This window comes from Odocoileus virginianus, chromosome 7 (genome assembly GCF_023699985.2).
Source record: "Odocoileus virginianus isolate 20LAN1187 ecotype Illinois chromosome 7, Ovbor_1.2, whole genome shotgun sequence".
NCBI lineage: Eukaryota > Metazoa > Chordata > Mammalia > Artiodactyla > Cervidae > Odocoileus > Odocoileus virginianus.
The window spans coordinates 6476468-6500136 of NC_069680.1; the positions used below are offsets into that span (position 1 = coordinate 6476468).

Genomic DNA, 23669 nt, shown 5'->3' on the forward strand with positions numbered 1-23669 from the left:
TTTTAATGGATGGAAATAAGTCATGTTGCTTTTTAGCTAAAAACATAAGAAAAATCTTATAAGATAGTTATTTGTTGTGTCTTGCAGCTGACAATCATTTTCCAGTGAGGCATAGTTACATCAAGAATCAAAGAACCCCAGAGTTTAAAGGGCATATAATCTAATCTCCCAGCCCAAGCGGAAATTCCTTCAAACTGAGTCTTAGAATTATATAAAATGGTTATGTTTTTATCCACTTTGCATCAGGAAATAACTCAAACCAGTCGGTTCACTAAGATCAAATGCTAATTCTGTGAAATAATTTTCAACAATTGAGACTTTGGACAATGATATGCAAATATGCATAATTATAAAGAATTCCTTTCTGCTTTAGATACATTTTGTTTACCACTTCTAGTCTTGTATTCACACTGATCACATTAATCTCTCCATGCCTCAATTTTTACCAGCAATAAAATGTAAGGTTTAGTTTAAGAGACAAATTCTATCCCACAAGATTTTGAGAATAGAGAATGAACAGATTTGAAACAAACAAAAAAAGATAAGCAAGGATGTTTTTTTAATGGCATATTTTTTTTTTCTTTTTATCTAATACAGCCTTGAATTATTTGACACTATTCCTTTTTAAAACTCTATTTATGAGCAATCTCCCTAGCTTCTATTAGCTACATTGCAATCACTCATTTATAATACCACCTTTCAGAACAGTTAAAATTAGAATTCTGAGATCCTCAGGGGACTGGTGATATAAAAAGGCTAAGAACAGGGAAAATACATTGTACTATTCCTCCTGAGTTCCTGATTAGATGTCCTCATTACCCCTTCCAATAAAATTCTATAATAGCTGAAATTTATCACATTGGTACATTAAACAACAGTATAAGAAAAGAAAGTTCTTCTCATGCATCATTCACTAGTGAAGAAATTATGAAAAAAGGTATGTTTTCTATAAAATATTTTCAAGGTTCAAAGTAAACAAACGCTTTATGTTTTTCCTCATGTGTCTTTTTCAAAAAATCACTAAATACAAATACTGCTTTCTATAGGCTGAGAGCTTTTACACACTCATTATGTTCGAAATTGGATGATTAAAAGAAAAATATAATTTCTATTCATCTTGAAAGGAGAGAAGCAAAGCATGGGTGAGAAAGAAAACATTCCAACTACAGCTAAGCATTATTAATCTAATGGTATAAAAAAATAATATCTCTACATTTCCAATGAGCAATTTTTCCTCATCAGGAGACAATAACTTCACATGTTTCACTTTTAAATGAAATTACAGAGAAATGGAAAGTTCAGCTAATATTTTCTTCCAGCAAAATGACAAATGGCATCTCAAGCATGGTCTCAGGAAGACAAATGCAAATACAATACAGCATCATATTAACCCAACTCTTGAGGACAGGGGATCACAGGATTATCAGGGTTTGCTAAATAGGGAAGACGGTATTTATAGATATCAGGGTTCTGCCTGAAAGGGACAAAGTAAGCTGATTTGAGAGACTGGACAAAAGTGCAGAATAAGTCTACTCTGTGCTTCTATTCATATATATCTATATTTTAATGTCAAACGAAGGGAAACAGCCATTATAAGTCAATTTTATTATGGGGCTGAGTTTCGAGGTATTCAGTTCAGTTCAGTTGCTCAGTCGTGTCCGACTCTGCGACCCCATGGACTGCAGCACATGGACTGCAGCACACCAGACCTCCCTGTCCATTACCAACTCGAAATACAAGGAAATGAATTTTTAGTGTACTTTTGGTCAATATAATCTATTCATTCATTTATCTTAAACACCCATAATGTGCCCCAACCAAGTACAATGACAACAGAGATAGGATCTCTGTGTAGGATGTGTACTCCTATGATATGAAATAAAGGCAATTTAAGAAAGAGGAACTTTAGTTAATTGGGTATTGTGGGTTATCAGCAATGTATCCACACAAGTTACCTGCACCCTGGTGGACAGAAGTGGTCTGACTCAGCCACAAAACATTTGAACAGTTTTTTATAGGCAAATCATGAACAGATATGCTGTTACCGATGGATATTTTATCTGCCTCAGTTTAAACTCAGCGACTGGCAGAGGCCGAGTGTGCTGACCTAAAATGACACAAACTAGGTCATTCAAAGAAACTGGGATGATGGAGAGGGAGAGAGGAATATGTTGGTACATGGAAAATAAATGTGGCTGTGAGGAGCAGCTAAAAATTAAGTATTAAAATTAGTAAGCCAACTGGCAAGTACATGCACTCCCCATAACTACCTTAAATGGAACAGACTTTAATTTATTTTTACCTCACCAAAAAAACACTGGTGCTGCCCAATGAGGCCTTGTTAATTTCCAGGAACTCCTATAGCTTTGTTAGGGAGAACTTCACCCAAATCTTGTCTTCTTTCTCCTTATCTCTCTACTAAATAAATACAATGTTCCCTGAGGAACAAAATACTGGCATCTCCTCAATTGGAGTGGGTTCTTACTTCATCAGTCTTAATGAAAAATACATTATGGGCTTTAGAGTTTCATAGACTTTTATTCAACATCCCGATGGGTAACCTCTGGCATAGTTTCATCTAGAAAATGGGAACAATATTTATATCTCAAGAAAAATGCTATGAAGATTCAGTCAGATGATGTATGAAGCATGCACATAGAGGGAACTCAAAACAGTTGTTGTGTTTATATGTTTCTACTTTTCACCGACCATTTTTGACCAGAAAACATAAACTTGGGAACAATCTTCAAATGTCAAACATGCCTGATAAATACCACTAACTTTATATATTCAGAAATTACTCCATAAATAATTCCTGAATGGAGGATTCATCTACTAAATAACTGTGATTAGTTATGCACAAAAATTACTGTCAACTTAGTATTTCACCAAGGACTTGGTATCCTAAGGCAGGGGTAAAATAGCTGAACTTCTAGGGGTTCAGAGAAATCAATAATGGGTTTTTGTTGCTGTATTCCAAATTTTAAAAGAATAAATATATATTAGTCATAGCTGAAGGATTAAGACAATAAATAAACCTGGAACTCTTGTAGAGTTACTATGGGGACTCATGGTTATCAGATATGACATACTTAATCATACCACTGACCCTTTAAATTCCTTGTTCCACTTACAGTTCTAAGAATAGCCATACTTTTGGAGATAGAAAAAAAGTGTATTTTGGAAATCAGATGAAGACTCCTGAATAATTTGCCCTAATTCCTTATTGTTTATTGTAGGAAAAAAAATAAAAAAAGAAAAACAAAATCTGTCTTGATCACTGAATACAACAGTTGTATACAACAGTGTTGTATACACTGTCAATTTGTTGTATACAGTGTCAATCTGTACCTGGAAACATAAGCAGTGGCTAATTTATTGTGGCTTGTAATTATAAATTAAACAATCATGAAATTACACAGGCCACTTCACTGATAAACAAACTGGGAGAAGTTAGCCAGCTCGCATGCGTTTCTCCTTTATGATGCCATCCCTTTCTCCGTTGGTTTGGCATGCCTTTTTCATTTCAATTCTAGTTATTTTCTGTGTAAATATTTATGTTTGTACTCATTTGTTGAGAAAAACTTAGCCTTTAAATGGACAGCTCATGTATAAACGATTAATAAAAAGCAAACATGTAAAAATCTGTTTAGCCCGAGGTTAATAAAACTGCAATGTAGCAAGTGTTGAAATGTGATTGGCAACTTCAGATCCAATAATGTTACTTCTTTAACAATCTGACAATGTTAAATCAATTGAAATAAATTTTTCCTATCAAAATTTACTCATTGGATAATCTAACCAAGTGTACATGTGTTGTTTTTTTTTTTCCTTCTGGACATCTAGCTTTTTCTTCATAAATCAACAGAAGTGGTTCAACAGTTCTAAAAGTCAAAAAGGGACTGAAGTTGGGACAGGGAAGTAACTATAAGCTTGAGTGCTCTCTGCAGTTGGTAAATTTATCAGTCTGCTCCAAACGCTCCAAAATAAAATTTTTCTTCCACTAGTTTTAAAACCACTCGATTTCATTTTAATACTCTCCAATTAACTGCAGAGAAATCAACAAGGAACAGAGTCAAGCGTCAAATATGTCACATAATTTAAGTATTTGGGAAAGCTTTATTCTGGCCTGAAGAGAAAAAGCTAGCCCCAAATTGATGGTCTCTCTCCCTTTTTAATCTACACCAAACTGAGATTAAGGCCTTTGCTTCTGGTGTGGTCATATGCAAAGGAAGGTGGCAACAGGTCCGAAGTAAAGACTAAGGATCGGGCAGCAAATCTGCCTCCACCAACACGTACTGAACAGGAGGCTGGCTATCACCAACAACCAGACCTTGCAGAACCCTCAGCAAATAAAAAACTCGGGACTGCAGAAGCGCGCCCGACACGCAGACACCGAGACTGCTTAACAATACATCCCTTCCGAGCGGCACCTCTTTGTGTCCGGGGATTTACACCCTTACCCCCCAGAGGCCCTCACACCGCGAGGAACAGGAGAGCTGGGCTACCATCTCCCCTGGTACCGCCAGCGCGACCTCAAAGACAGCAGCGCTGGCCCTTCTCCCCGCTTCTAGCCGGGCACTGGTGAACCCCACTTTCCTGCGGCACTGGGAGGCCGATTCCTTGGGAAGATTTAATCCTGCGTGCAGAAGCTGCTCTCCGCAGCTCCTAGGATCCGCCCTCATCCCAATCCCCAGGGTAATGATGGAGCCCTGGCTGCGTACCGCGACAACCCAGCACCCTTCCAGACCCTTCCCCTAGTTTCGGACAGGTTGCAAGCCCCGCCTTCCTCCCCAGGCCCAGATTCCCTCCAGGGCCCACACTCGGGGCTCCCTGCCGCCCCCCGAAACCAATCCAGGACCCGGACATCAAGCTGAGCGCCAGTCCGTTCCCTCCTGTCTTTAAGCGCGGTGGCCTCCCTTGGGCCAGGGGTAGGGAGGCAGGTGACCGACCAGATCCGGAGGGACCCAGGCCCCCACACTCACCATCCTCCCGCCGAGTCCCTCCTCCTCCTCCTCCTCCTGCCTCCCCCGTTACCAGGGGCAACTGCTACGGCGCCGCCCCCGACGTCCCCCGTACGCAAGGCGGAGGAGCAAAGCAGCAGGACGGGGCGGGGTCCAGCTCCGCTTTCCCCAATGTGCGCAAGCGCGCCAATGTGCCCTCCCACTGCGCAGGCGGGCTGCTGGAGCGGCCGGAGAAGGCGGCAGGCTGCAGAGACCCGGGGAATGGTGAAACCTCGCCCACGTGGCCGGCGGGGGCCACCCGGCTTGTGATTGGTCCAGGGGGAGGGCGTTAGGGCGGGGCGAGGGGAGGTTCCCGGGCGGAGGCCAGAAGTGCATCCTGGCCTGGCTGCCAAAGCGCGCTGCTTCTGGAGGCAGCTGTGTCAGTGCGTTTCTCCTGGGACCAGGTGAGGATCTTGAGAGGAGGCCTCCTGCAACATCTACCTGTGCCAGGTTTTATTCCCCACATCCCAGGAGGGAGTTTGCGTTTCTGTCCTGTCTCTGCCCAGGCGAGGCTGCAGCGCGGGCTGGGCTTCCACCTGCCAAAGCCACGTGGCAAGAGAAGGAGCTACCTGTGGACCTCGTTAGGGCCTCCAGTACCTTCGTGTGCTAGGCTGAGGAACGGGGGCGTCATGGGTTGCGCACCCGTCTCCACACATCTGTGTTAGAATCCGGGCTGGAGGAGCCCTCGTAGTGGGAGGCTGCCTACAGGAGGGCAAGAAGCTGCCTGAGGACTGGCCGTGAGGGCTGGGATGAGCTGATCGTTTACGGGGGTGAAAGGCGTTTGGGATGGATGGCTTTGCTGAACCAAGTTGGCAGGGTCGGTGCGCCGCCTGCAGCCCTGAAGGAGGCAAAAATGGGCCTCCACTTATAGGCAAGAAAGAGTGAGAGAGATTCTGGGTGCTATTTCCCACCCCTTCCCCGTGCAGAGGACAGGAAGAAGAGTTACCGTATTTGTGCCCGGTCCTAGTCTAGACTCTGGAGACACAGCAGGGGCTAAATCTGCCCTCATGGAAGTCACATCCTTCCCAGTGAGATGCTTTTCATACAAGCTTTCATTTCATTCTCACAGCCCTAGAAATTGGTTATTTTAAGGGTTAAGAGTGGGGACTTGAATCCAGTACTTTCTGACTCTTGAGGAATTATTATTTTTGGCCGCTCCTCGCGTGGCATGTGGGGATCTTTGCTCCCCAACCAGGGATTGAACCTGTGCCGTTGCAGTGGAAGCAGAGTCTTAACCACTGGAATGCCTGGAAAGTCCCTGGGCTTAGCTATTGTTAATAGTTTCCTCCAGGTTTGGGGCTTTGCTGCTTTTAAGACCAGCAGGTTTTCAGCCTAGTTAAGATTGTTGGAATGAAGGCAGATTTTCCCTGAATGGTTCTTAACAATTTATGTATTCAAGTCAAGTTTCCACCTATCTCTAGCCTGCTGGTTCTAGTGTGAAAAAGGCAAAGCAGACTTCTCTTCTGAAATTGCTTGGATTCTAACATCACGGCTGCCAGGGAGTCATTTGATTGTACATAGGCATATACTACCAGGGTCTGCTGGTTTAATTATTAGTCTCATTCTCTGAGTTGAGCTAGGTAGCCTTGACATCAGCCCTTGACATCTCAGTGGACTTTGTGTTTGAACTGCTTGAGTCTTTGACTGCCTTGATCTTCCTCTGATGGGAGTACCAGCGATGATGTTTTGTTTTTTTCCCCTAGTAGGGGATTCAAATAGGAGATCTTGGGTGCTTCCCCGCCCTTGCAAAAGGACACTCTAAAAGAGTTTGGAAAGCCTGTTTCCCAAACTCTGATACTGTCTGCTTGAGAAAATCAGCTCTCCCTGGAAGGACGAGCATTGCTTAAGGAAAGTTAGTAGGTTATATAATTTTTAAAATATTTTCCCTTCTTTCCTCGTTTTCTCTCTTTCTTGAGACAAGCACCTTTTAATGGATAAGAGGACCCATCTAGGTGACTCTAAGCCTTGTGACTTTGTGGTCTCTCTCTCTTTTTTTTGTCCACTCTGCACTGCCCCCTTGGCAGTGAAGGGTGGAGTCCTAACCGTTGGACCATTAAGGAATTCCTGTCTAAGCCTTATAACCTTGGGAAAATACGGCCCTAGCTGTTATCAGATTTTTGGATAAATAAGACTAGATCTGTTTCCTGCTTACATTTTTATCTGCCACAGTGCAGGACCATGTCTGCCATAAACGCTCACCACGCTAGCTCAATGCATGGGAGCCTCCTTGGCATCAGTTTCTTCATCTGTAAGTTGAGATCTTGGATCCCTAATGTCTTTGAGCTGTGACATTCTCTAATCCTGGAAGGAAAGGGAAGTATTGGTCAGTCACCTGTTTGATTTCCACCTCTCCCCCATTCCCTGTAGTGGAACCCTGGATATCATAGTCACCTTTTAGGAAGTATTAGATATGGCTTGTGTAGGAAGAGGGAGTGTAACTGCTGAAAACTCAGCGACCAGTAGGACTCAGTATAGGAGGGGTAGACAGTTTGCAGCTTCATGAAAGAAAGCCTGTTCTTACTTTTGTAACAAAGGCAGGTTCTGAGTTTGACAAAAAAAGAAAAGACGTGGGGGACATCCTTGATGTCTGGAGAACCCAAGAATAAGTCAGAATGCATTCCGGCCGGCAGTAAGTGTTTTTAGAGGGCAGATGAGGACTATAGCATGCACCTTACAGTCTGTCAGGGGAGGCAGATTTTACACTAATAAGCATCAAGAAAGCGACAATTACAAAAGTCCCTCGTGCTGCAAATGAGGACAAGATACTATGGGATTATGTAACCGAAGGGCTTGAGTTTGCCCTGAAGGAATCACAGAACTGTCCCCTTGGGGGCCAATGGAATGGGAAAAAATGTTAAGACATAGAATTTAGATTTTTTTTCCTTTTATAAACAGGACAAGGATGTTCCTTGGTAATGAAGGCAAAGATTCTTGCATGACTTAGCAAATGATTACCCCTTCATGGTAGAAGTGCTCTCACTGTGAAAGAAAGAGGATTTTCCAGTGTTGGATTGTTCAGTTGAGAGTGGAGAGGGATGGCCGAGAAGTGTGTGTGTGTGTGTGTGTGTGTGTGTGTGTGTGTGTGTGTGTTGAAGGGGAGGCATAGCATTGGGACTGTCTCCATCTGGTGCAAGTGTGGGGCTCTATAAGCCAAGGCTTACTGTTTTTCCTTCCTCTAGAATAAAGGGGAACTCTTTCCCCCTCCTGGCTTCAGCTGGGACTGGGTGAAATGCCTTTGGTCTTTGCAGCAGCCCCCCTGCAGAAGCCACGTCAGCCTGTCCTTAAGGACAGAGCCTGGAGCTTCTCCTGGGCTCTGGTAGGTGTGAGAGGGGCATGTGTCCCCCACCTTAACAAGTCGAAAAGTTGCCGTCTGCTTCGCTCTACCTCATCTGTGGGCTGCTTCTGCCTGCTCCCTCTCTAGCTGTGCTCAGATTTTTGATGGGTTACCTCTTAAATATAGTGGTCTTCCTGGGTATTTCCGTGGATAACTGCTCTTCCCAGTCTGCATTTTCTCGTTTGAAAACTTTATCTTAAACCACCCCCATGTTGCTCCCTCCCTGTTTTACTTCTAACCCTGGTCTCCCTGCTGGGTTTTAAGCCCAAATATCCAATTGCGACTGACTGGATCTCTTCTTTAGCAAATACTCGAATTGCTTTGCTGGACATTGAGGCAACGGTGGTGAGCAACATGGACACAACTCCTGGCTTTAAGGAGCTAATGGCCTAGTGGGGGACGGTGGGCATTAATTCAGGTAAAACCAGAGTATCACACATGGCATGGCTCTGAAGGACGAGTACAGAGCCAGGAGCTCACAGCAGTGCATGCGAGGGAGGAAGGGGTCCTTCAGAGACTTCTCTGAGCAAAGGTTTCAACCAAGATCTGAGGGATGGGTAGGTGCTTGTCATCCACACTGTCTCTGCAGAGCAAAAGGCTACTTTGGGGGGAGGGCAGGGGAGTCCTGGAGATTACTTGCTAATGCACCTGCTTTTAAGGCTGCTATTTATTCTGAGGTGACTTTGCTGTAACTTCCCTTGCAGCTGTAATAACCCATGGGTCTTTACTGAGGTAGTGTCTTGAGTGGAAGTTCCCTTTCATTCTACTATGTAACATAAAACATTTATTCTTTACTAGGTCTGTGGCTTCCGTCAGCAATGTTTCCTTTCTCTAATGGGAAATCCTGGCTTTGTTTGCTCAAGTCTGTGAATGCCTTGGATCTACATGATTGTATAACTCAAGAAGATAGCTTTATTTTTTAATTATTTTCTTTTGGCCACACTACGTGGCATGTGGGATCTGGGTTCTCCAACCAAGGATCGAACTCGCACCCCCTGCAGTGGAAGTGTGAAGTCTTAAACTGGACCACCAGGGAAGTCCACCTAGCTTTTTTTTAAAAAAACATGTTAACCACTATCATTTTCACTTTATATACTTTGGCACTGAATTATTACAAAAATTACTTCTATAGCTTAAAGTTTTCAGAATGAGAAAAACAAATGGCCAAAAACATGAATAGATGCTTAATCTCATTAAGAATCAAGAAAATACAATTTAGGAGCTTCTCTGATGGTCCAGTGGTTTAGATTCTGTACTTCCACTGCAGGGGGCACAGGTTCGATTTCTAGTAAGGGAACTAAGATCCAACATGTTGCACAGTGCTGCCAAAAAAATTTTTTTTAATAAATTTAAAAAATATATAAATGAAAATAACAATATTATTTCTGCCCATCATATTGGAAAGGAAGAAAAGATTTATTTATCCATATTGGTAAAAGTTTGACTAAAGGAGCATTATATACAACTGGTGGAAAAATCAATTTGAATTATATTTATAAAGATTTCATTTAAAACATGTACGTCCTTTGATCCAGCAATTTCACTTCTAGAAATCTACCTTAAAGGTATAGTTGTGGCATTTCCCTGATGGTCCAGTGGTTAAGACTTCACTTCCAATGCAGGGGGCGCAGATTTGATCCCTGGTCGGGGAGGGAACTAAGGGGTTTCCCAGGGGGTGCTAGTGGTAAAGAACCTGCCTGCCAGTGCAGGAGACATAAGAGATGCGGATTTGATCCCTGGGTCGGGAAGACTCCCTGGAGTAGAGCATGGCAACCCATTCGGTATTCTTACCTGGAGAGTCCCGCAGACAGAGGAGCCTGGTGGTTACAGGTCATGGGGTTGCAAAGAGTCAGACATGACTTAAGCAACTTAGCATGCACACCAAGGAACTAAGATCCCACATGATGTAGTAAAAAAAAAAAAAAAAGATATAGCTGCCATATACACAAAGTAATGTATATAAGGATACTCTCAGCAGTGAAAAATTGATAATAACCCAAATGTCTACAAAAGGATGAAATTAAGGCACATGGAATAGTATGTAATAATTGAAGAGTGAGATGGAGCTGTATATATAAAATGGAGAATTCTCTAAGATGCGAAGCAAAAAAGTAAGTTGTGTATCAGTGCCAGTTAGTTTATCGCTCCTTAGCTCCAAATCTACCCTTTTTCTTCGGGCCTTGCGATCCTAGACGTAAACCTTTTTCCTTTGCCCTCTGATATGATTTTAAGCTCTACCAGTAGAGGGCGCTGGAGGAGCACCGATGAGAAAGGGGTGGTCTTCCGGATGCCTGGGTACTTGCCTCCTGTCTGTCAAGTTTCAACAACACCCTACCTGGCAGCTTCCGGTTAGGTTCCCTCAGCATCCCGGTACGCAGCTTCCCAGAATCTCAGTGGCTTCCTGGTGAGTTTCATCAGCCCTCCGACTCAGCATTCCAGCTCCTCCAGTTTCCTGCCTGCCAGCCCTTCAGGGGGCAGCGCCTCAGCAAACTTTGAAGAAGACTGCTCAAGGCGTGCCTGTGAACTTGTAATTCAATATATATGAAGATTCTCAGGTGATTTTTTTTTTTTTTTCAAGAAAAAAAGACAAATGATATAGTAGAAGAAGATATATAAGTTAAGTCTCAAAATTATTCCTTAAGAAAACAAACAAACAAACAGATGAGCAGGTATTATTTAGTGAAGAGGGAGAGGAAGAGCATCCTAGACCGGCATTTGCAAAGGAGAAGCATGAGGACTTCCCTGGTGTCTGCTTACTGCAGGAGACCTGGGTTCAGTCCCTGGGTTGGGAAGATCTCTTGGAGAAGGAAATGGCAACTCATCCCAGTATTCTGGCCTGGAAAATCCCATGGATGGAGGACCGTGGTAGGCTACAGTCCATGGGGTCGCAGAGTTGGACATGACTGGGCAACTTCACTTTCTGAGACAGATGGCAGCCTCTTGCATTTGAGGAAGTCTCATAGCACTTGAAACTCAACATGAGGAAACTAACTCAGTGTTTTCTCCCTTAAAGCCAGTTTTTCTGTATTCTCAGCATGTTACTGTCCCAGTCAGAAACCCTATCGCTCTAAGGATTGTGATGACCAGAGGAACTCACCAGGACTCCCTCTCTGCTCTGCTTCCAGTTTGAGGGGCTGCTGAGGGAGTAGTCACTTTGTAACATCCACACGCCTTCTTTTGGTTATTAGACCAAACGCTGATTCACATACTGTGGAGAAGGGATCTTACAAATGTAATTAAAGTCCCTAATTGGTTGACTTTGAGTTAATCTAAGGGGAGATTATCCTGGGTGGCCTGACTTAATCAGATGGAATCCCTTTAAAAAAGGGCTGGGCCCCTCCAACCTGAGGTTAGGAATTCTAAGAGATAGGTAGACAGACAGGTAGGTAGATCTCCTATTGATTCTGTTTCTGTGGTTGAGCTCTGACTGATAGAATTCCTGCTATACCCAATCACTTGGCACATCCTCAGGTTTGGCTACTTTAAATGCTTCTCTGCTTTTGGTCTTCCTTCCACATCTGGTGCATCTGGTTTACTTGAGCCCCATTTCTTCTTGCCTAGATTATTGGGGGTTCCCTTCCACCTGGTCTCAGCGTCCTCTGACGTCTTGCCACACCCTGTTTACGTCCATGTAATTGCCTAGACTGTTCTTTCTAAACTACACATCTAATCTTATCACTTTTCCTAAAATTTGTTAGTGGCTTCCTGAAACTTTCAGGCAGAAGTTCAAAAGCCATACCTTTTTTACATGACTCTATTTTTTTCCTCCTCGCTGGCATATAGATCATATGTCTTTTGAAAATTTTTTTTAGTGGTTGCCCTAAAGTTTGCTGTATATATTTACAACTAGTCCAAGCCCATTTTCAAATTATACTGTCCCACATCACGGATAGTCCAAGTACCTTAGAGTCTTCCCAGCTTCTCCATCCCATCTATTATAGCATTGTTGTCATTCCTTCTTTTTTTTTAAAGTAAATATTTATTTATTTTATTTTTGGCTGCACTGGGTCTTTATTGCTGTGTACAGGCTTTCTCTGGTTGTGACAAGCAGGGGCTGCTCTCTAGCTGTGGTGCGCCGACTCCTCATTGCCACGCCATTGTGGAGCACAGTCTCTAAGGCATTCAGGCTCAGTAGTTAACAGCGCATGGGCTTAGTTGCCCCACAGCATGTGGGGTCTTCCCTTAGCAGGGATCGAACCTGTATCCTCTGCATTGGCAGGGGGACTTTTAACCACTGGACCACCAGGGAAACTCCCATTCAGGTTTTCAAAATATGAATTTATTTATTTATTCAGCTGTACTGGGTCTTCACTGTGGCATGTGGATCTTTAGTTGCACCATGTGGGATCTTTAGTTGTGGCATTCAGGACTTTTCATTGTGAAATACAAACTCTTAGTGGCATGTAGGATCTAATTCCTGACCAGGAAACAAACACGTGCTTCCTGCCTTGGGAGCACAGGAGTCTTAGTCACTGGACCACCAGGGAAGACCCCCATTTCCGTCTTTATCTGTGACTGTTTCTACTTTCAATGTGACCCCATGCCTTTTCTCCTGCAGAATGATCTCTCCTACCTTCTGGGGCTTCACCCACATTCCACTTCTTTTGGGAAGCCCCCCTTGATTTTTGTGACCCTGTCCCCAACTCAGCTTCCTCTTATCTTGTGCTTATCATAGCCGTCCGTGTTATCTGCTGTTCCACAGGTGGGCTCTTGTTCCCCAGTCAGACTCAGCTCCCCAAGGACAGACCCTGTATTGTCCCTTTCCCCTTTCTTGCCCCCTGCATGATCATGCCCTGGGCTGGCCACTGGCAGGCACTCAGGAAACATTTGGTGTCCAGTGGCCCAGATGGGTGACAGTTCACTGGGCTCTTCCTGACCTGAGTGAGGTGATGCTAGCGGCTGGGGTGAGCTGTCTCCTATAGTGGGAGGTGCTCAGGGCCTCTGGGGAAGGTTTTGATTCGGGGGACAGTCCTCATTTTCCCTCTGTTCTGAAGTTCACAATTTTGTGTATGGGCAGGATGGAGGCTGATCCGTCTGACTTTAACATTGATGCCCCCCGTTGGGACCAGTGCACTTTCCTGGGGCGGGTGAAGCACTTCTTCAATATCACGGACCCCCGCACAGTCCTGGTACCAGAGCGGGAGCTGGACTGGGCCAAAGTGATGGTGGAGCAGAGCAGGTGAGTGGCTGGGAGACGGGCCAGGGCAGCATCGTTGGGTGCCCTAGGGGACAGGTGGAAATGGAAAATGAGGGGATAGGCAGGGAGCTCAGGGAGGTGGGGGAGCCAAGAGCAGGATGACTCAGGGTGGAGGTTGGGAGGTAACATCCGCCTGTTGTCTTTGGGTGACAGGATGGGGACTGTGCCCCCGGGCACCCAGGTGGAGCAGCTTTTCTATGCTAAGAAGCTGTACGACTCGGCCTTCCACCCTGACACTGGGGACAAGATGAACGTCATTGGGCGGATGTCCTTCCAGGTCCCTGGCGGCATGATCATCACAGGCTTCATGCTCCAGTTCTACAGGTGCGACTGGGGAGCAAGGCAGTGCCAGGGGCGCCACTTAGACCTGCTAGGGAGGGAGCCATCTTTACTGATTCCTTACCAGATACCAGACACTGTGTTCAATTGTTCACATATATCACCTCATTTAATCTCAGCAGCCCTACAGAGAGGTACTGTCTTCATCTTCACTTTACAGATGAAGAACTGCAGTTCTAGAGAGGTTATGTAACTTGTCCATGTGCACCAGCCAGGAAATAGTGGTGCCTGGCTATATGAACTGAGGCAGTTCTTTCTAGGACACTCAATGACTGAACTCTTCTACTTCTTTAAAAAGTACTTATTGAACAATGAATTTAGTGTATTTTTATAACATAATACCCAAAAAATTAAAAAATGGGAAGACACTTTCAGTCCAGTTGGAGAGAAACTTTCTCTGTTCCCCTTCCTCTTTTCTCTCCACCTCTTCCCTCCCTAACACATTCGGTTAGCCAATTGTTGAGCCAGACCTTGGGCCCGGTAGAAAGTAAAAGTGTTAGTCGCTCAGTTGTGTCCGACTCTTTATGACCCCATGGACTGTAGCTCACCAGGCTCCCCTGTCCATAGAATTCTCCAGGCAAGAATACTGGAGTGGGTTGCCATGCCCTCTTCCAGGGGATCTTCCTGACCTGGGGATCAAACCTGGGTCTCCCACACTGCAGGCAGATTCTTTACTGTCTGAGCCACCAGAAGCCCACCCCTCAAGGAGCACCCAGTTTTGTTGAGACCAAGAAGGAACAGTTACAGTCTAGCTTGCCAAGTGGTAGGCTGGGGGCAGAATATTGGGTGGTGGGAGCAGACATCATGGAATGACTAACTGTGTCTCAGGAAGGACAGGGGAAGGGTCAGGAAGGTTCCAAGGAAGAAGAGATCTCTCCAGAGAGCAGGATTCAGCCATATACCAAGAGGCTGGGGGTGTGGATGTTCCAGGCAGAGGGGCAACCTGTGCAGAAGAGCAGGTACAGGAGACAGCATGGGAATGGCCTGGGGAGTGGCAGGTTTGAATGGTGTCCCCGAGTGCTCCTCCCATCCTCCTCCTGCCTCTCCCCGCCTCTCTCCTGGTAGGACGATGCCAGCAGTGATCTTCTGGCAGTGGGTGAACCAGTCCTTCAATGCCTTAGTCAACTACACCAACAGGAATGCGGCTTCCCCCACGTCGGTCAGGTAGGAGGCCTGAGCCCCTGCTGTCTGTGTGGGCCTGGAGCTGTCTTCTTGCCTTAGGGGGAACAGCCCTTCTTAAGGGGTTCCGGGGCTGTCTGTCCTCCCTGGGTGGGGCCTGCCCTGGGTGGGTGACCAGGTTTCTCTTTTCAGGGTTTGGAAGTACTAAGTGGACTAGGAGAGTATCTTCTTCCTAGATGAATTCAACATTCACTCATTCATTCATGCTACCAATATGTCTAGAGTGTGTATTAGGTGTTGGACAGGGTCCTAGGGGCAGGGGATACATTTGAGTAAGACATGTGTGGTCTCTGGAGTTTAAGGTCTTTTTAGGAAAATAAGCATAATGGTCTCAGTCTGTGATAGCTGCCATTAAGGAAATAAACAGATGACATGCTGGAGAGCAGCAGAAGGGCGTCTGTACAGGTAGGCCAGGTCAGGGAAGTCCTTTCTGCAGAGCTGATGTTTCAGCTGAGTTTTGAAAGGTAAGGATTTAGCCATGCAAGAGCCCGGGGAAAGATTCCCAGGAGAGGGAGTGGCAGCATGCAGAGGTTCTGAGCAGGCAGGCACTTGGTGTGTTTAATGTACTGAAAGGAGCATCTGAGTGAGTTGGAGGGAGATCCCAAGCTGAAGCCGAGGTTTTCAGGCATGAAGCCACATTTCCAGCCTTTATCACCCGAGCTTTGGTCCTGCCCTCAGCCACCTGGAGTCCCCACTCCCAAACATCTCTCTCCTCCACTAGGCAGATGGCTGTTTCCTACATCACAGCCACAACCACCGCAGTGGCCACTGCTGTGGGCATGAACATGTTGACAAAGGTACAGTCTGGGGCCGCTATGGACATGGTGGTCACAAGGGGGCAGCAAAGTCCTAGGGAAAACTTTTTTTTCCCAGGTATGGGTGGTTTCCCAGGCTGGAAGAGTTGGGTTTGGGTCAGAGCCTAGCCAAGTAGTGGGAAGTTCAGCAGGGCTGTCCCACGTTGGTTTTTCTCCGGCTTTTGAGGGAATTTGGGTTCCCTGACTGGGTGTCAGGATATGTGGTGGTAGTGAGGTCTGATTTCTTATTTTATCGTCCTAAAGCCCCTTCCACCCCCGTCTTCCAGGGAGCTGACCTACACCCCTTGTCGTCTTCCCCCACAGAGAGCCCCGCCCCTGGTGGGCCGCTGGGTGCCCTTTGCCGCCGTGGCTGCAGCTAACTGTGTCAACATCCCCATGATGCGCCAGCAGTGAGTACAGGGATCCCTTTTCCTCCCTGTAAACCGCAAAGTCAGCAGGGACAGGGCAGGCGGCCAAGGCAATGGGTGGCTTTGGCGGCTGAGGTGGGGGTGGGGAGGGCTGCATCCGAGGATCAGTGGCTCCAATAGTGATGGCTGCAGGAGTGGCAGGTGACCTGGGTTTTGTCTGTGATGAGTGCTGTGGGAGTCATTCTCTGGATGGATTTGGAGGTTTAGCATGGACCTGCGGGGTTTGGCACCAGCTCATGTCCTTTCAACTACAACTGTATTTAAGTCGTGAACTTGGCCTACTTCCAGAGCCCTGGGGATGGCTCACAGAATGAAACGCAGCAGAGCGAGGTATCCAAAGATAAAACAGAACCAAGAGGCTCGGAGGGAAGCCAGAGGGGTAGATAGATGTTTTCCAGCTGCCAGGCTCTAAGCTTCACAGCAGGAAAGGGGAAAGGAGAAACCCACTGTGTCTCACAGCTCTTGTTCCTTGACTAGAGAAAGCGAAGATATTCCCCTGCCACAAAATTTAATAATGTAATAGATGTAAAGCACTCAAAATAGCACCTGGAATGTAATATTAAGCATTAGCTACTGCTCCCACAGTTGCCATCGATGCCTTCCTGGCTGTCACCGATGTCACAAGGCACATTTTCTTAGGACCAGTAGTCAATGGAAAGTGATCACAATCACCCTTGTAGAAAGAGCACACCGTAGAACAGCCGTGTATGCTCTCTACTCGACTCCTCCCCCTCCCCCATCCAGTTGCTCCTTCCAACGAATGAATGAGTCCCCACCACCACCCACCTGGTCTCGGATGGAGTGCTGGCTTGAATATAATAGCCAGAGTGGCTCATGTTTGTGGAGTCAGGCATTGGACCCAGCACTTGGCAGGCATCATCCCGTTTAATCCTCACCAAATCCTAAGTGGGCACCGTGATTATCCCCATTTTGCAGATGAGGGTAACTGTGTTTTTAGAAGGACTAGGGAACTTGCTCAGGAGCATACACTTGTTCTGCAGCTTCCAGATCTAGCCTAGGCAGCCAGGACCTGGCACTTGCTCTCTGAGCCTCTGCCCTAGATATCTGCGGTATCACTCTCTGGAGTGGGGAAGGCTGCTCCAAGGGCCAGGCTGCAGGAGGTGACTTCCTAGAGCTGGAATGCCCTGGCCCCAGTCCCCTGGTGTGTCACATCGCTGACGGGCTTCCAACACACCCCTTTCCCGCGTCCAGCACCTCCTGTCTGTGTTTAGGGAACTCATCCAGGGAATCTCTGTGAAGGACAGGAACCACAATGAGATCGGTCATTCCCGGGTGAGCAGAGGCCTGCCCTGGGGGTGGGAGGAGGGAGTTCCCTCTCGGACCCTGTCCTGTTCTTAGCACTCAGAGCAGGCCTGGGCTAAAAACCTTTTCCCTAGCACCATCCTCCTTCCTCATCGATCTTCCCTCCATATCTCTGTTCATGTCATTTCTGGTCCTGAAACCATAAGAATGTGTCTGGGTGGGAGAGGGTCAGGTATGGTCACTTAACCCCTGACAGGTCAATCCCTTCCCCTTTACCAGCTCAGACTGACCATGACTCTGACCCTGGCCCAGCCCTCTGATGCAGCCTGTGGACTCATGAAGTCATAACCAACAGCTTACTTTTTTCTGTCCTCAGAGAGCTGCAGCCATAGGCATCACCCAAGTGGTTATTTCTCGGATCACCATGGCAGCCCCTGGCATGGGTAAGATGGTGAAGCCCTCCCATCCTGGGGGACCCTGGCTCATGTGATAGAGACCTCAGCCACACTTGGGGTGGGGGGGTGGGACCCCAGCCTCTATAGGCATTCTTCTCAAACTGGTTTGCTTGAGTGTTGAGAGCCACTGGAGAGTCACACTGTAAATCCTGGAATGCCAGTTAATCAGAGATTTGGTGGAGAAAGTTGTTTTCATTTAACAAACATTTCTTAAGTTCCTTCAATGTGTTAGGGAGATAGTGGTAGAGAAAATAAGTTCCCTGCCCTGGTTTTGCCTCCAGCAGGGACAGGTTACAGAGCAGGATACAAAACTTGCTTCAAAGATGGTTGGTTGTGAGAAGGGTGCTCTGGGCCCATGGTATCCATCCTCCTATGGTTATAGGACTGCAGGTCGAGGAGTCTGGGAAGCATCTTCTTCTGGTACTTGGGGGAGAAGTGGATGTGGCCATGCCTATACATCCTTCTCCCCAATGAAAAGTATTTTCTGGAACTTCTGGGTAAGGAGGGGGAACCACTCAGTCTGTGATCTGACTTCAGAAGGGGAAGTGTCACAGCCTTTTGCCTGCCTCTTCCAGTTCTGCTGCCGGTCCTCATGGAAAGACTGGAGAAGCTGCGCTTCGTGCAGGTGAGTGGACTCTCCTTTGCACCTTCACTGCCTGGGGCCCCAACCACACCCGGGCTGGGGGTCCCTGACCCTCTCACCTTTCCATCTCATTCCCATCCCCGCACCGCACTCTGGGAAGGCCCCTCCCAGTGCCCTGGGATCTCAGCCTTGTCTGCTAAGAACAAGGAGACTCTCACCTCCCTCCGCTGCAGAGCCAGGGTTTCCTGCCTGTGGGTTTCTAGCTAGCTTGTCAATGTGGGGCTCATCTTGAAATATGTAAGTCCCATGTGGGTCTGTCTTTCGTCTTGTTTCTGCACAGAGAGTCCGGGTTCTGCACGCCCCTTTGCAGGTTCTGCTGTCCGGGTGCTTGTGAGTAACGTGTTTTCTCAGTTGGCGTCTGTGGTGGGGCACCCAAGATCTGTCTTCCTGTGTTACCCATGTGGGAAGACATGTACTCCTTTACCTGACTTCAAAAGCACCCAGGCTTGAACACCTGTGGCCCCTCTGACTCGTCCCAGCTTTCCAAGGGCGCTGTGCTGGCCCTGTGCACACACCAGGGTGGAAAGCAGAACCCTTGGGCGTCCTTCATCCCCAGGGTCTCCCCTCCAGCCTTAGGTCTGCAGTAGTTTTAGAGAAGAGACAAAAATGATAAGATCATTCAACCACAAAAGAGAAATAAGAATTATGTGAAATGACAGGGGGGTCAGCTCACACCAGTGGTGAATTTACACAGTATTACATGTCATCTTGGCTTCCCAGGTGGCAGTAGTGGTGAAGGACCTGCCTGCCAATGCAGGAGACTTAAAGAGATACGGGTTCAATCCCTGGGTTGGGAAGGTCCCCTGGAGGGGAGGGCATGGCAACCCACTCCAGTATTCTTGCTTGGAGAATCCCATGGACAGAGGAGCCTGGTGGGCTACAGTCCATAGGATCGCAAAAAGTTGGACATGACTGAAGTGACTTAGCATGCACACGTCAGTTATACCTCAATATATCCGAATACGGTGAGATGTAAAAAATGACACAGCCTGGGCCTGTCACGTGTCCCAGCCTCGCACAGGAGGAAAGCACCATGACTCCCGGCAGCGGTCTTAGGTGCCTGCCCTGGACTGGACAAGTCCCAGCATTCATCGTGCTTTGTGAGGCCATGAGCTAATGACCACAACCTAAGCTCATGTGTATTGGATGTTTCCTGTGTGCCCCCACTGTGCTGATGTTTCATGTCTATAATTTCACCTGATTCCCTGAGCCCTCGAGGTATACATACAGTCAGCGTCTCCTTTCCCAGATGAAGAGACTTGCCCAAGCACCTCTAGTTGGTAATTGCTGGAACTGAGATTGGATCCTTAATAAGTCTAACATTATGCTAGACTGTCTTCCTTTTTTTTTGGCTGTGCAGACTTTTCTCTAGTTGCAGTGAGCAGGGGCTACTCTCTAGTTGCAGTGCACAAGCTTCTCATGGCGGTGGCTCCTCTTGTTACGGAGCACGGGCTTTAGGGCGAGAGACTCCTGGGCTCTAGAGCACAGGCTCAGTAGTCAGAGGTGCATGGGCTTAGTTGTTCCAAGGCATGTGGGATCTTCCCATCAAGGATTGAACCCGTGTCTCCTATGTTGGCTGGTAGATTCTTTACCACTGAACCACCAGGGAAGTCCCCGCCAGACTGTCTTCTGCAAATTGATTTGCCACTGAGGGAATGGTTACCATGGGCTGGATGTGTCCCATGTGTTACCTTGTTTAATCCTCACAGTAACACTGCCGAGTAGGCACTCTTGCCTTCCCTCCGCTGGCTCAGAGGGAGCTTGCCCCAGATTGCACAAGAAGAACTGGGACTTGAACCCAGGTCTATTAGATTCCCAGATTCTGTAAAATAAAGTCCTGGGCCCACATCCTCTGAGAACTTGAGAATAAAGATTCAAGCCCTTTCCTGGACCTACTGAATTAGCATTGCATTTGAGCAAGCTCCTAGAATTCCTTGTGTGCCCCATGAAGTTCCAGAGGCTCTGCCCTCATTGTTCTCCAACAGCCCAGGGGTTCAGCAAGTACAGGAGCCTGACCCTGAGTTCACACTCCTCCTGCTTTCCCCGAACACCAGAGGGCACCTATGGTCATGAGCGCCGCTGCTCACACTTCCTGGTGTCTCTATTCCCTTCTTCATCTGCTAGAATGACAGGTGGATGGGGGTGAGGGGTGCAGGGGGGCTGGTTTTATCCTGTGCTGGAGTAAGTCTCCAGGTACCTAGAGACCAGAAGAAGGGTTGAAGGGAGAGGAACTTTGGGTTCAGCTCCCCCATCCTTTGGGGAATCTCAGCCACGGGGTGTGGATGAGTCTGTGAGATGCCAGACATCCCCTAATGCTTTGGTTTCTCCTTTCTTCCAGTCTTATCTTCATGGTGCCGGTGGCGTGTGGGCTGTTCCCGCAGCAATGGTATCAGCTGTTCATTACCCACTTGTTTTTACTGAATTGCCTGTCCCTGCTCTTGCTGACCTGCCTGCTGTCCTGAAGAAGAGGGAGGGGCAGGCAGGGCAGCATCTGTCCGGGGACAAGTGTGAACTCTGTCAGTGTGAACTCTGGGCCTCTAGACTCCAGGTGAATGGGAAACCAAAACAGAGCTCCAAGGGGCAGAGGGATTTTGCTCACTCCTAGTGGAGCACAGGCTGCCTTGGAAAGATGGTAGGGGAACAGTAAGAGACTTCCTGTCCCTGCTGGTTGAGTTGTTAGACCCATCTCCCATGGCTGGATTTGGTCTTTGAAATCAAACAAGAGGGTAGGTACTCATTCTGGCTGATTTTGCCAGAGGGTGGATGCCTTGGACCTCTCAGCTTCCCTTGCGTGTCCTGGGAAGGGTGCAGGGGGTGGTTGAGAAGAGATGATGACAAAGGGAAAGGGAAGCATTAGACGGGTGTCAGGGGCGGGGGCAGGGTGGTGGAGAGGACTGACTCCAGGAGACCAGATGTAGCCTGAATGGATACGAGAAGACGCCCATCTCCCTTCTCCTAGTACTCCCAGCTCAGTAGTCATCTACACCTCTCCTGTGTTCCAATCACCGTGCTTGTAATCTTGGAGAAGGTAGAAGTTTGGCACCAGGGAGAATGAAGTCAGAGCTCAACAGAAGTAAAAAGCCAAAAAGTAAAAAGCAACATACTGTGCCCTATAGAAGCCATTTGTAATTCTGATGGAAAAATGGGCAAGGGCTTCTTAGAGGCGGCAACTATGTTGGATTTTATCTCAGGGAAATTTGCTGTCTGTCCAGGTGGCAGGCTCATAATGCCCTTCTCTCTTCTCAGTGAATTGCCGGTTTCCTATCTGGAACCTGAGCTCCAGGACACCATCAAGGCCAAGTACAGAGAACCTGTGCCTTATGTCTACTTCAATAAGGGCCTCTGAAGGCCTCACCCCAGCACGGACCAGTCCACATACCAGCTCACAGAGAACCTGTGCCTTATGTCTGCTTCAGTAAGGGCCTCTGAAGGCCTCACCCCAGCACGACCAGTCCATACACCAGCTGTGGATTCCTGTGCCTCATTCATTCCTCTTTGCTGACAGGGCCTGCAGGCCAGGGTGGATTCGGGGGCAAGGGTGGCAGTGGGAGGATGCCTCATGCTTCTACCCAGGTATCTGGGTTTATTGGACTCCAGGGGATAAAAGTGACCAAGGGGAGAGAGGCCAAGGCTTCTATCTGCTCTTCCCGAACCCCCATCTTCTGGAGACCAGGAGCTGAGGCCCCCTCAGGGAGAAGGTGCTAGGTCCTGAGGGTGACGCTCAAGTAAACCGTTCGGAATAAATTAGGAAACCTGAGATTCTGGTTCCAGCTTGGGTTGAAGAAGGGCCCCCCTTCTCTTCCTCCTCATCTGTTCTCAGTCAAGGGCACCCTTCCCGCCGGGGGTGTGTGTGTGTGTGTGTGTGTGTGTGTGTGTGTGGTTCTGGCTCCCTCAGAAAGAGGGTGGGGAGAGGCTGGGTCACTTTGGACCTCCTCTTTGTTCTTGCCCACTCTCCTCCCCAGGCCCCCCTGGGCAGAAAGCTTCTTTGGGAGTCTTGCTAACCTTGAGAGTTTTTATCAGGCACCCAGGAGTTTTTAGTGCCAACCCTCTCCCCCCTCCCAAAAAGAAACAGGACACAGTGAGGCAGCAGAGTTTCATGGTGCTTCAGACCCTGTCTGTTGACACTGGCTTTGTTCTCCTAAAATCATTATCTGATTCTGCTTCTCTGTGTCTGAAAGATAAAACCACTGACTGAGTAAAAAGGACATAGGTACGCATTAACCGCACGTTTCAGTGGGTATAATTTCCTGGCTGCCACCCTTCCTCAGCCCATTGGGTTAAACACCAAAGAAAGACTGGTGTGGACTGAATAGGAAAGGGAAGTTTTATTTGGACGCCTCTGAGAGGAAACCAACCAGGACCAAAGAGCCTTAAAGGACACACGGCCAAGTGTAGCTACTCGCCCTTCCTCGCCAGGGTGCTCTAGGTTATTTTGGAAGCCCCTGAGGGAGAGGGGGCTGCTGTAGCCAACCTGGGGCCAATGTCTTTATGAGTTTTGTCTAGTAGAATTTACTGACTGATCAAAGGGTATCACTGTGAATCGAATACATTTCTTGAAAGAGCACAATGAACTGTCTGCACACTGAGTTAATAAAACCTAGATGGAAAGCAAGATCTGTTCTTACTTTGGGCTTGGCATGGAGGGGGGTATCACAACTCTAAGGGGAACCTGTCTGGTGCCCAGAGGCCATTGTTTGTCTCCCTTATTATGGAGGAAAAATCTACCTGCCTTTGCTGGAGGCTCTAGAGTGTTTCCTGGACTGAATGTGTTGCTTGAGGGTGAGAGCTGGCAAACCATGGCTTGAGGGTTCAGTTCTGCCTGTTTTTATGTTCCTGGGAAATAAGAATGGCTTTTAAATTTTTTAAAGGTTGTGAAAAAAGAAGGATGTGTGAGACTCTATGGGGGTGGCATGCAGAACCTAAAATATTTACTATTTGGCTCTCTACACAGTGTCCCCTACTCTGGGGTAATGGTTCCTAAGAAACATTCCTGAGATTCACCTGGAGGGCAGATTATAGGGCCCCCTCCCTAGA

The 23669-nt window shown here is 47.3% G+C and overlaps 2 protein-coding genes across 5 annotated transcripts in view; one reads left to right on the plus strand and one right to left on the minus strand.

Moving 5' to 3' along the window:
• The window catches only part of ARL3 (ARF like GTPase 3), a 30625-nt gene extending 25531 nt beyond the window's left edge, over nucleotides 1-5094 (minus strand). Inside the window, exon 1 of the mRNA XM_020897885.2 lies at nucleotides 4986-5094. Coding sequence (XP_020753544.1) covers nucleotides 4986-4988 — 3 coding nt within the window. The 5' untranslated portion in view covers nucleotides 4989-5094. The remainder of the gene's footprint in view (nucleotides 1-4985) is intronic.
• Nucleotides 5095-5311: 217 nt separating this feature from the next.
• Nucleotides 5312-23502, plus strand: SFXN2 (sideroflexin 2). Of its 4 annotated transcripts, XM_070470093.1 has the most exons (13): nucleotides 5317-5407; nucleotides 8183-8319; nucleotides 13355-13516; nucleotides 13688-13858; nucleotides 14939-15037; nucleotides 15774-15849; nucleotides 16171-16256; nucleotides 17507-17567; nucleotides 17914-17980; nucleotides 18568-18617; nucleotides 18916-18965; nucleotides 20974-21021; nucleotides 21882-23502. In XM_070470093.1, exons 3-13 carry the CDS (start codon nucleotides 13356-13358, stop codon nucleotides 21979-21981), a joined length of 969 nt encoding a protein of 322 aa, XP_070326194.1. In that variant the 5' UTR covers nucleotides 5317-5407; nucleotides 8183-8319; nucleotide 13355; the 3' UTR covers nucleotides 21982-23502. The 4 variants fall into 4 exon arrangements, with proteins under 4 accessions (XP_070326193.1, XP_070326194.1, XP_070326195.1 ...); XM_070470092.1 differs by lacking the exon at nucleotides 8183-8319 and having other exon boundaries at nucleotides 5312-5407; XM_070470094.1 differs by lacking the exons at nucleotides 5317-5407; nucleotides 8183-8319 and adding an exon at nucleotides 5432-5453.
• The last annotated feature ends 167 nt before the right edge of the window (nucleotides 23503-23669 follow it).

What these genes read in the sequence shown, in the direction of transcription:
- SFXN2 (XM_020897889.2), top strand. Translation starts at nt 13,347, where the DNA reads ATGGGCAGGATGGAGGCTGATCCGTCTGACTTTAACATTGATGCCCCC. An exon ending in GCTTCCCCCACGTCGGTCAG is followed by an intron (nt 15,038 to 15,773) that starts GTAGGAGGCCTG and finishes CTCCTCCACTAG; the next exon opens with GCAGATGGCTGTTTCCTACA. An exon ending in ATGAGATCGGTCATTCCCGG is followed by an intron (nt 17,568 to 17,913) that starts GTGAGCAGAGGC and finishes TTCTGTCCTCAG; the next exon opens with AGAGCTGCAGCCATAGGCAT.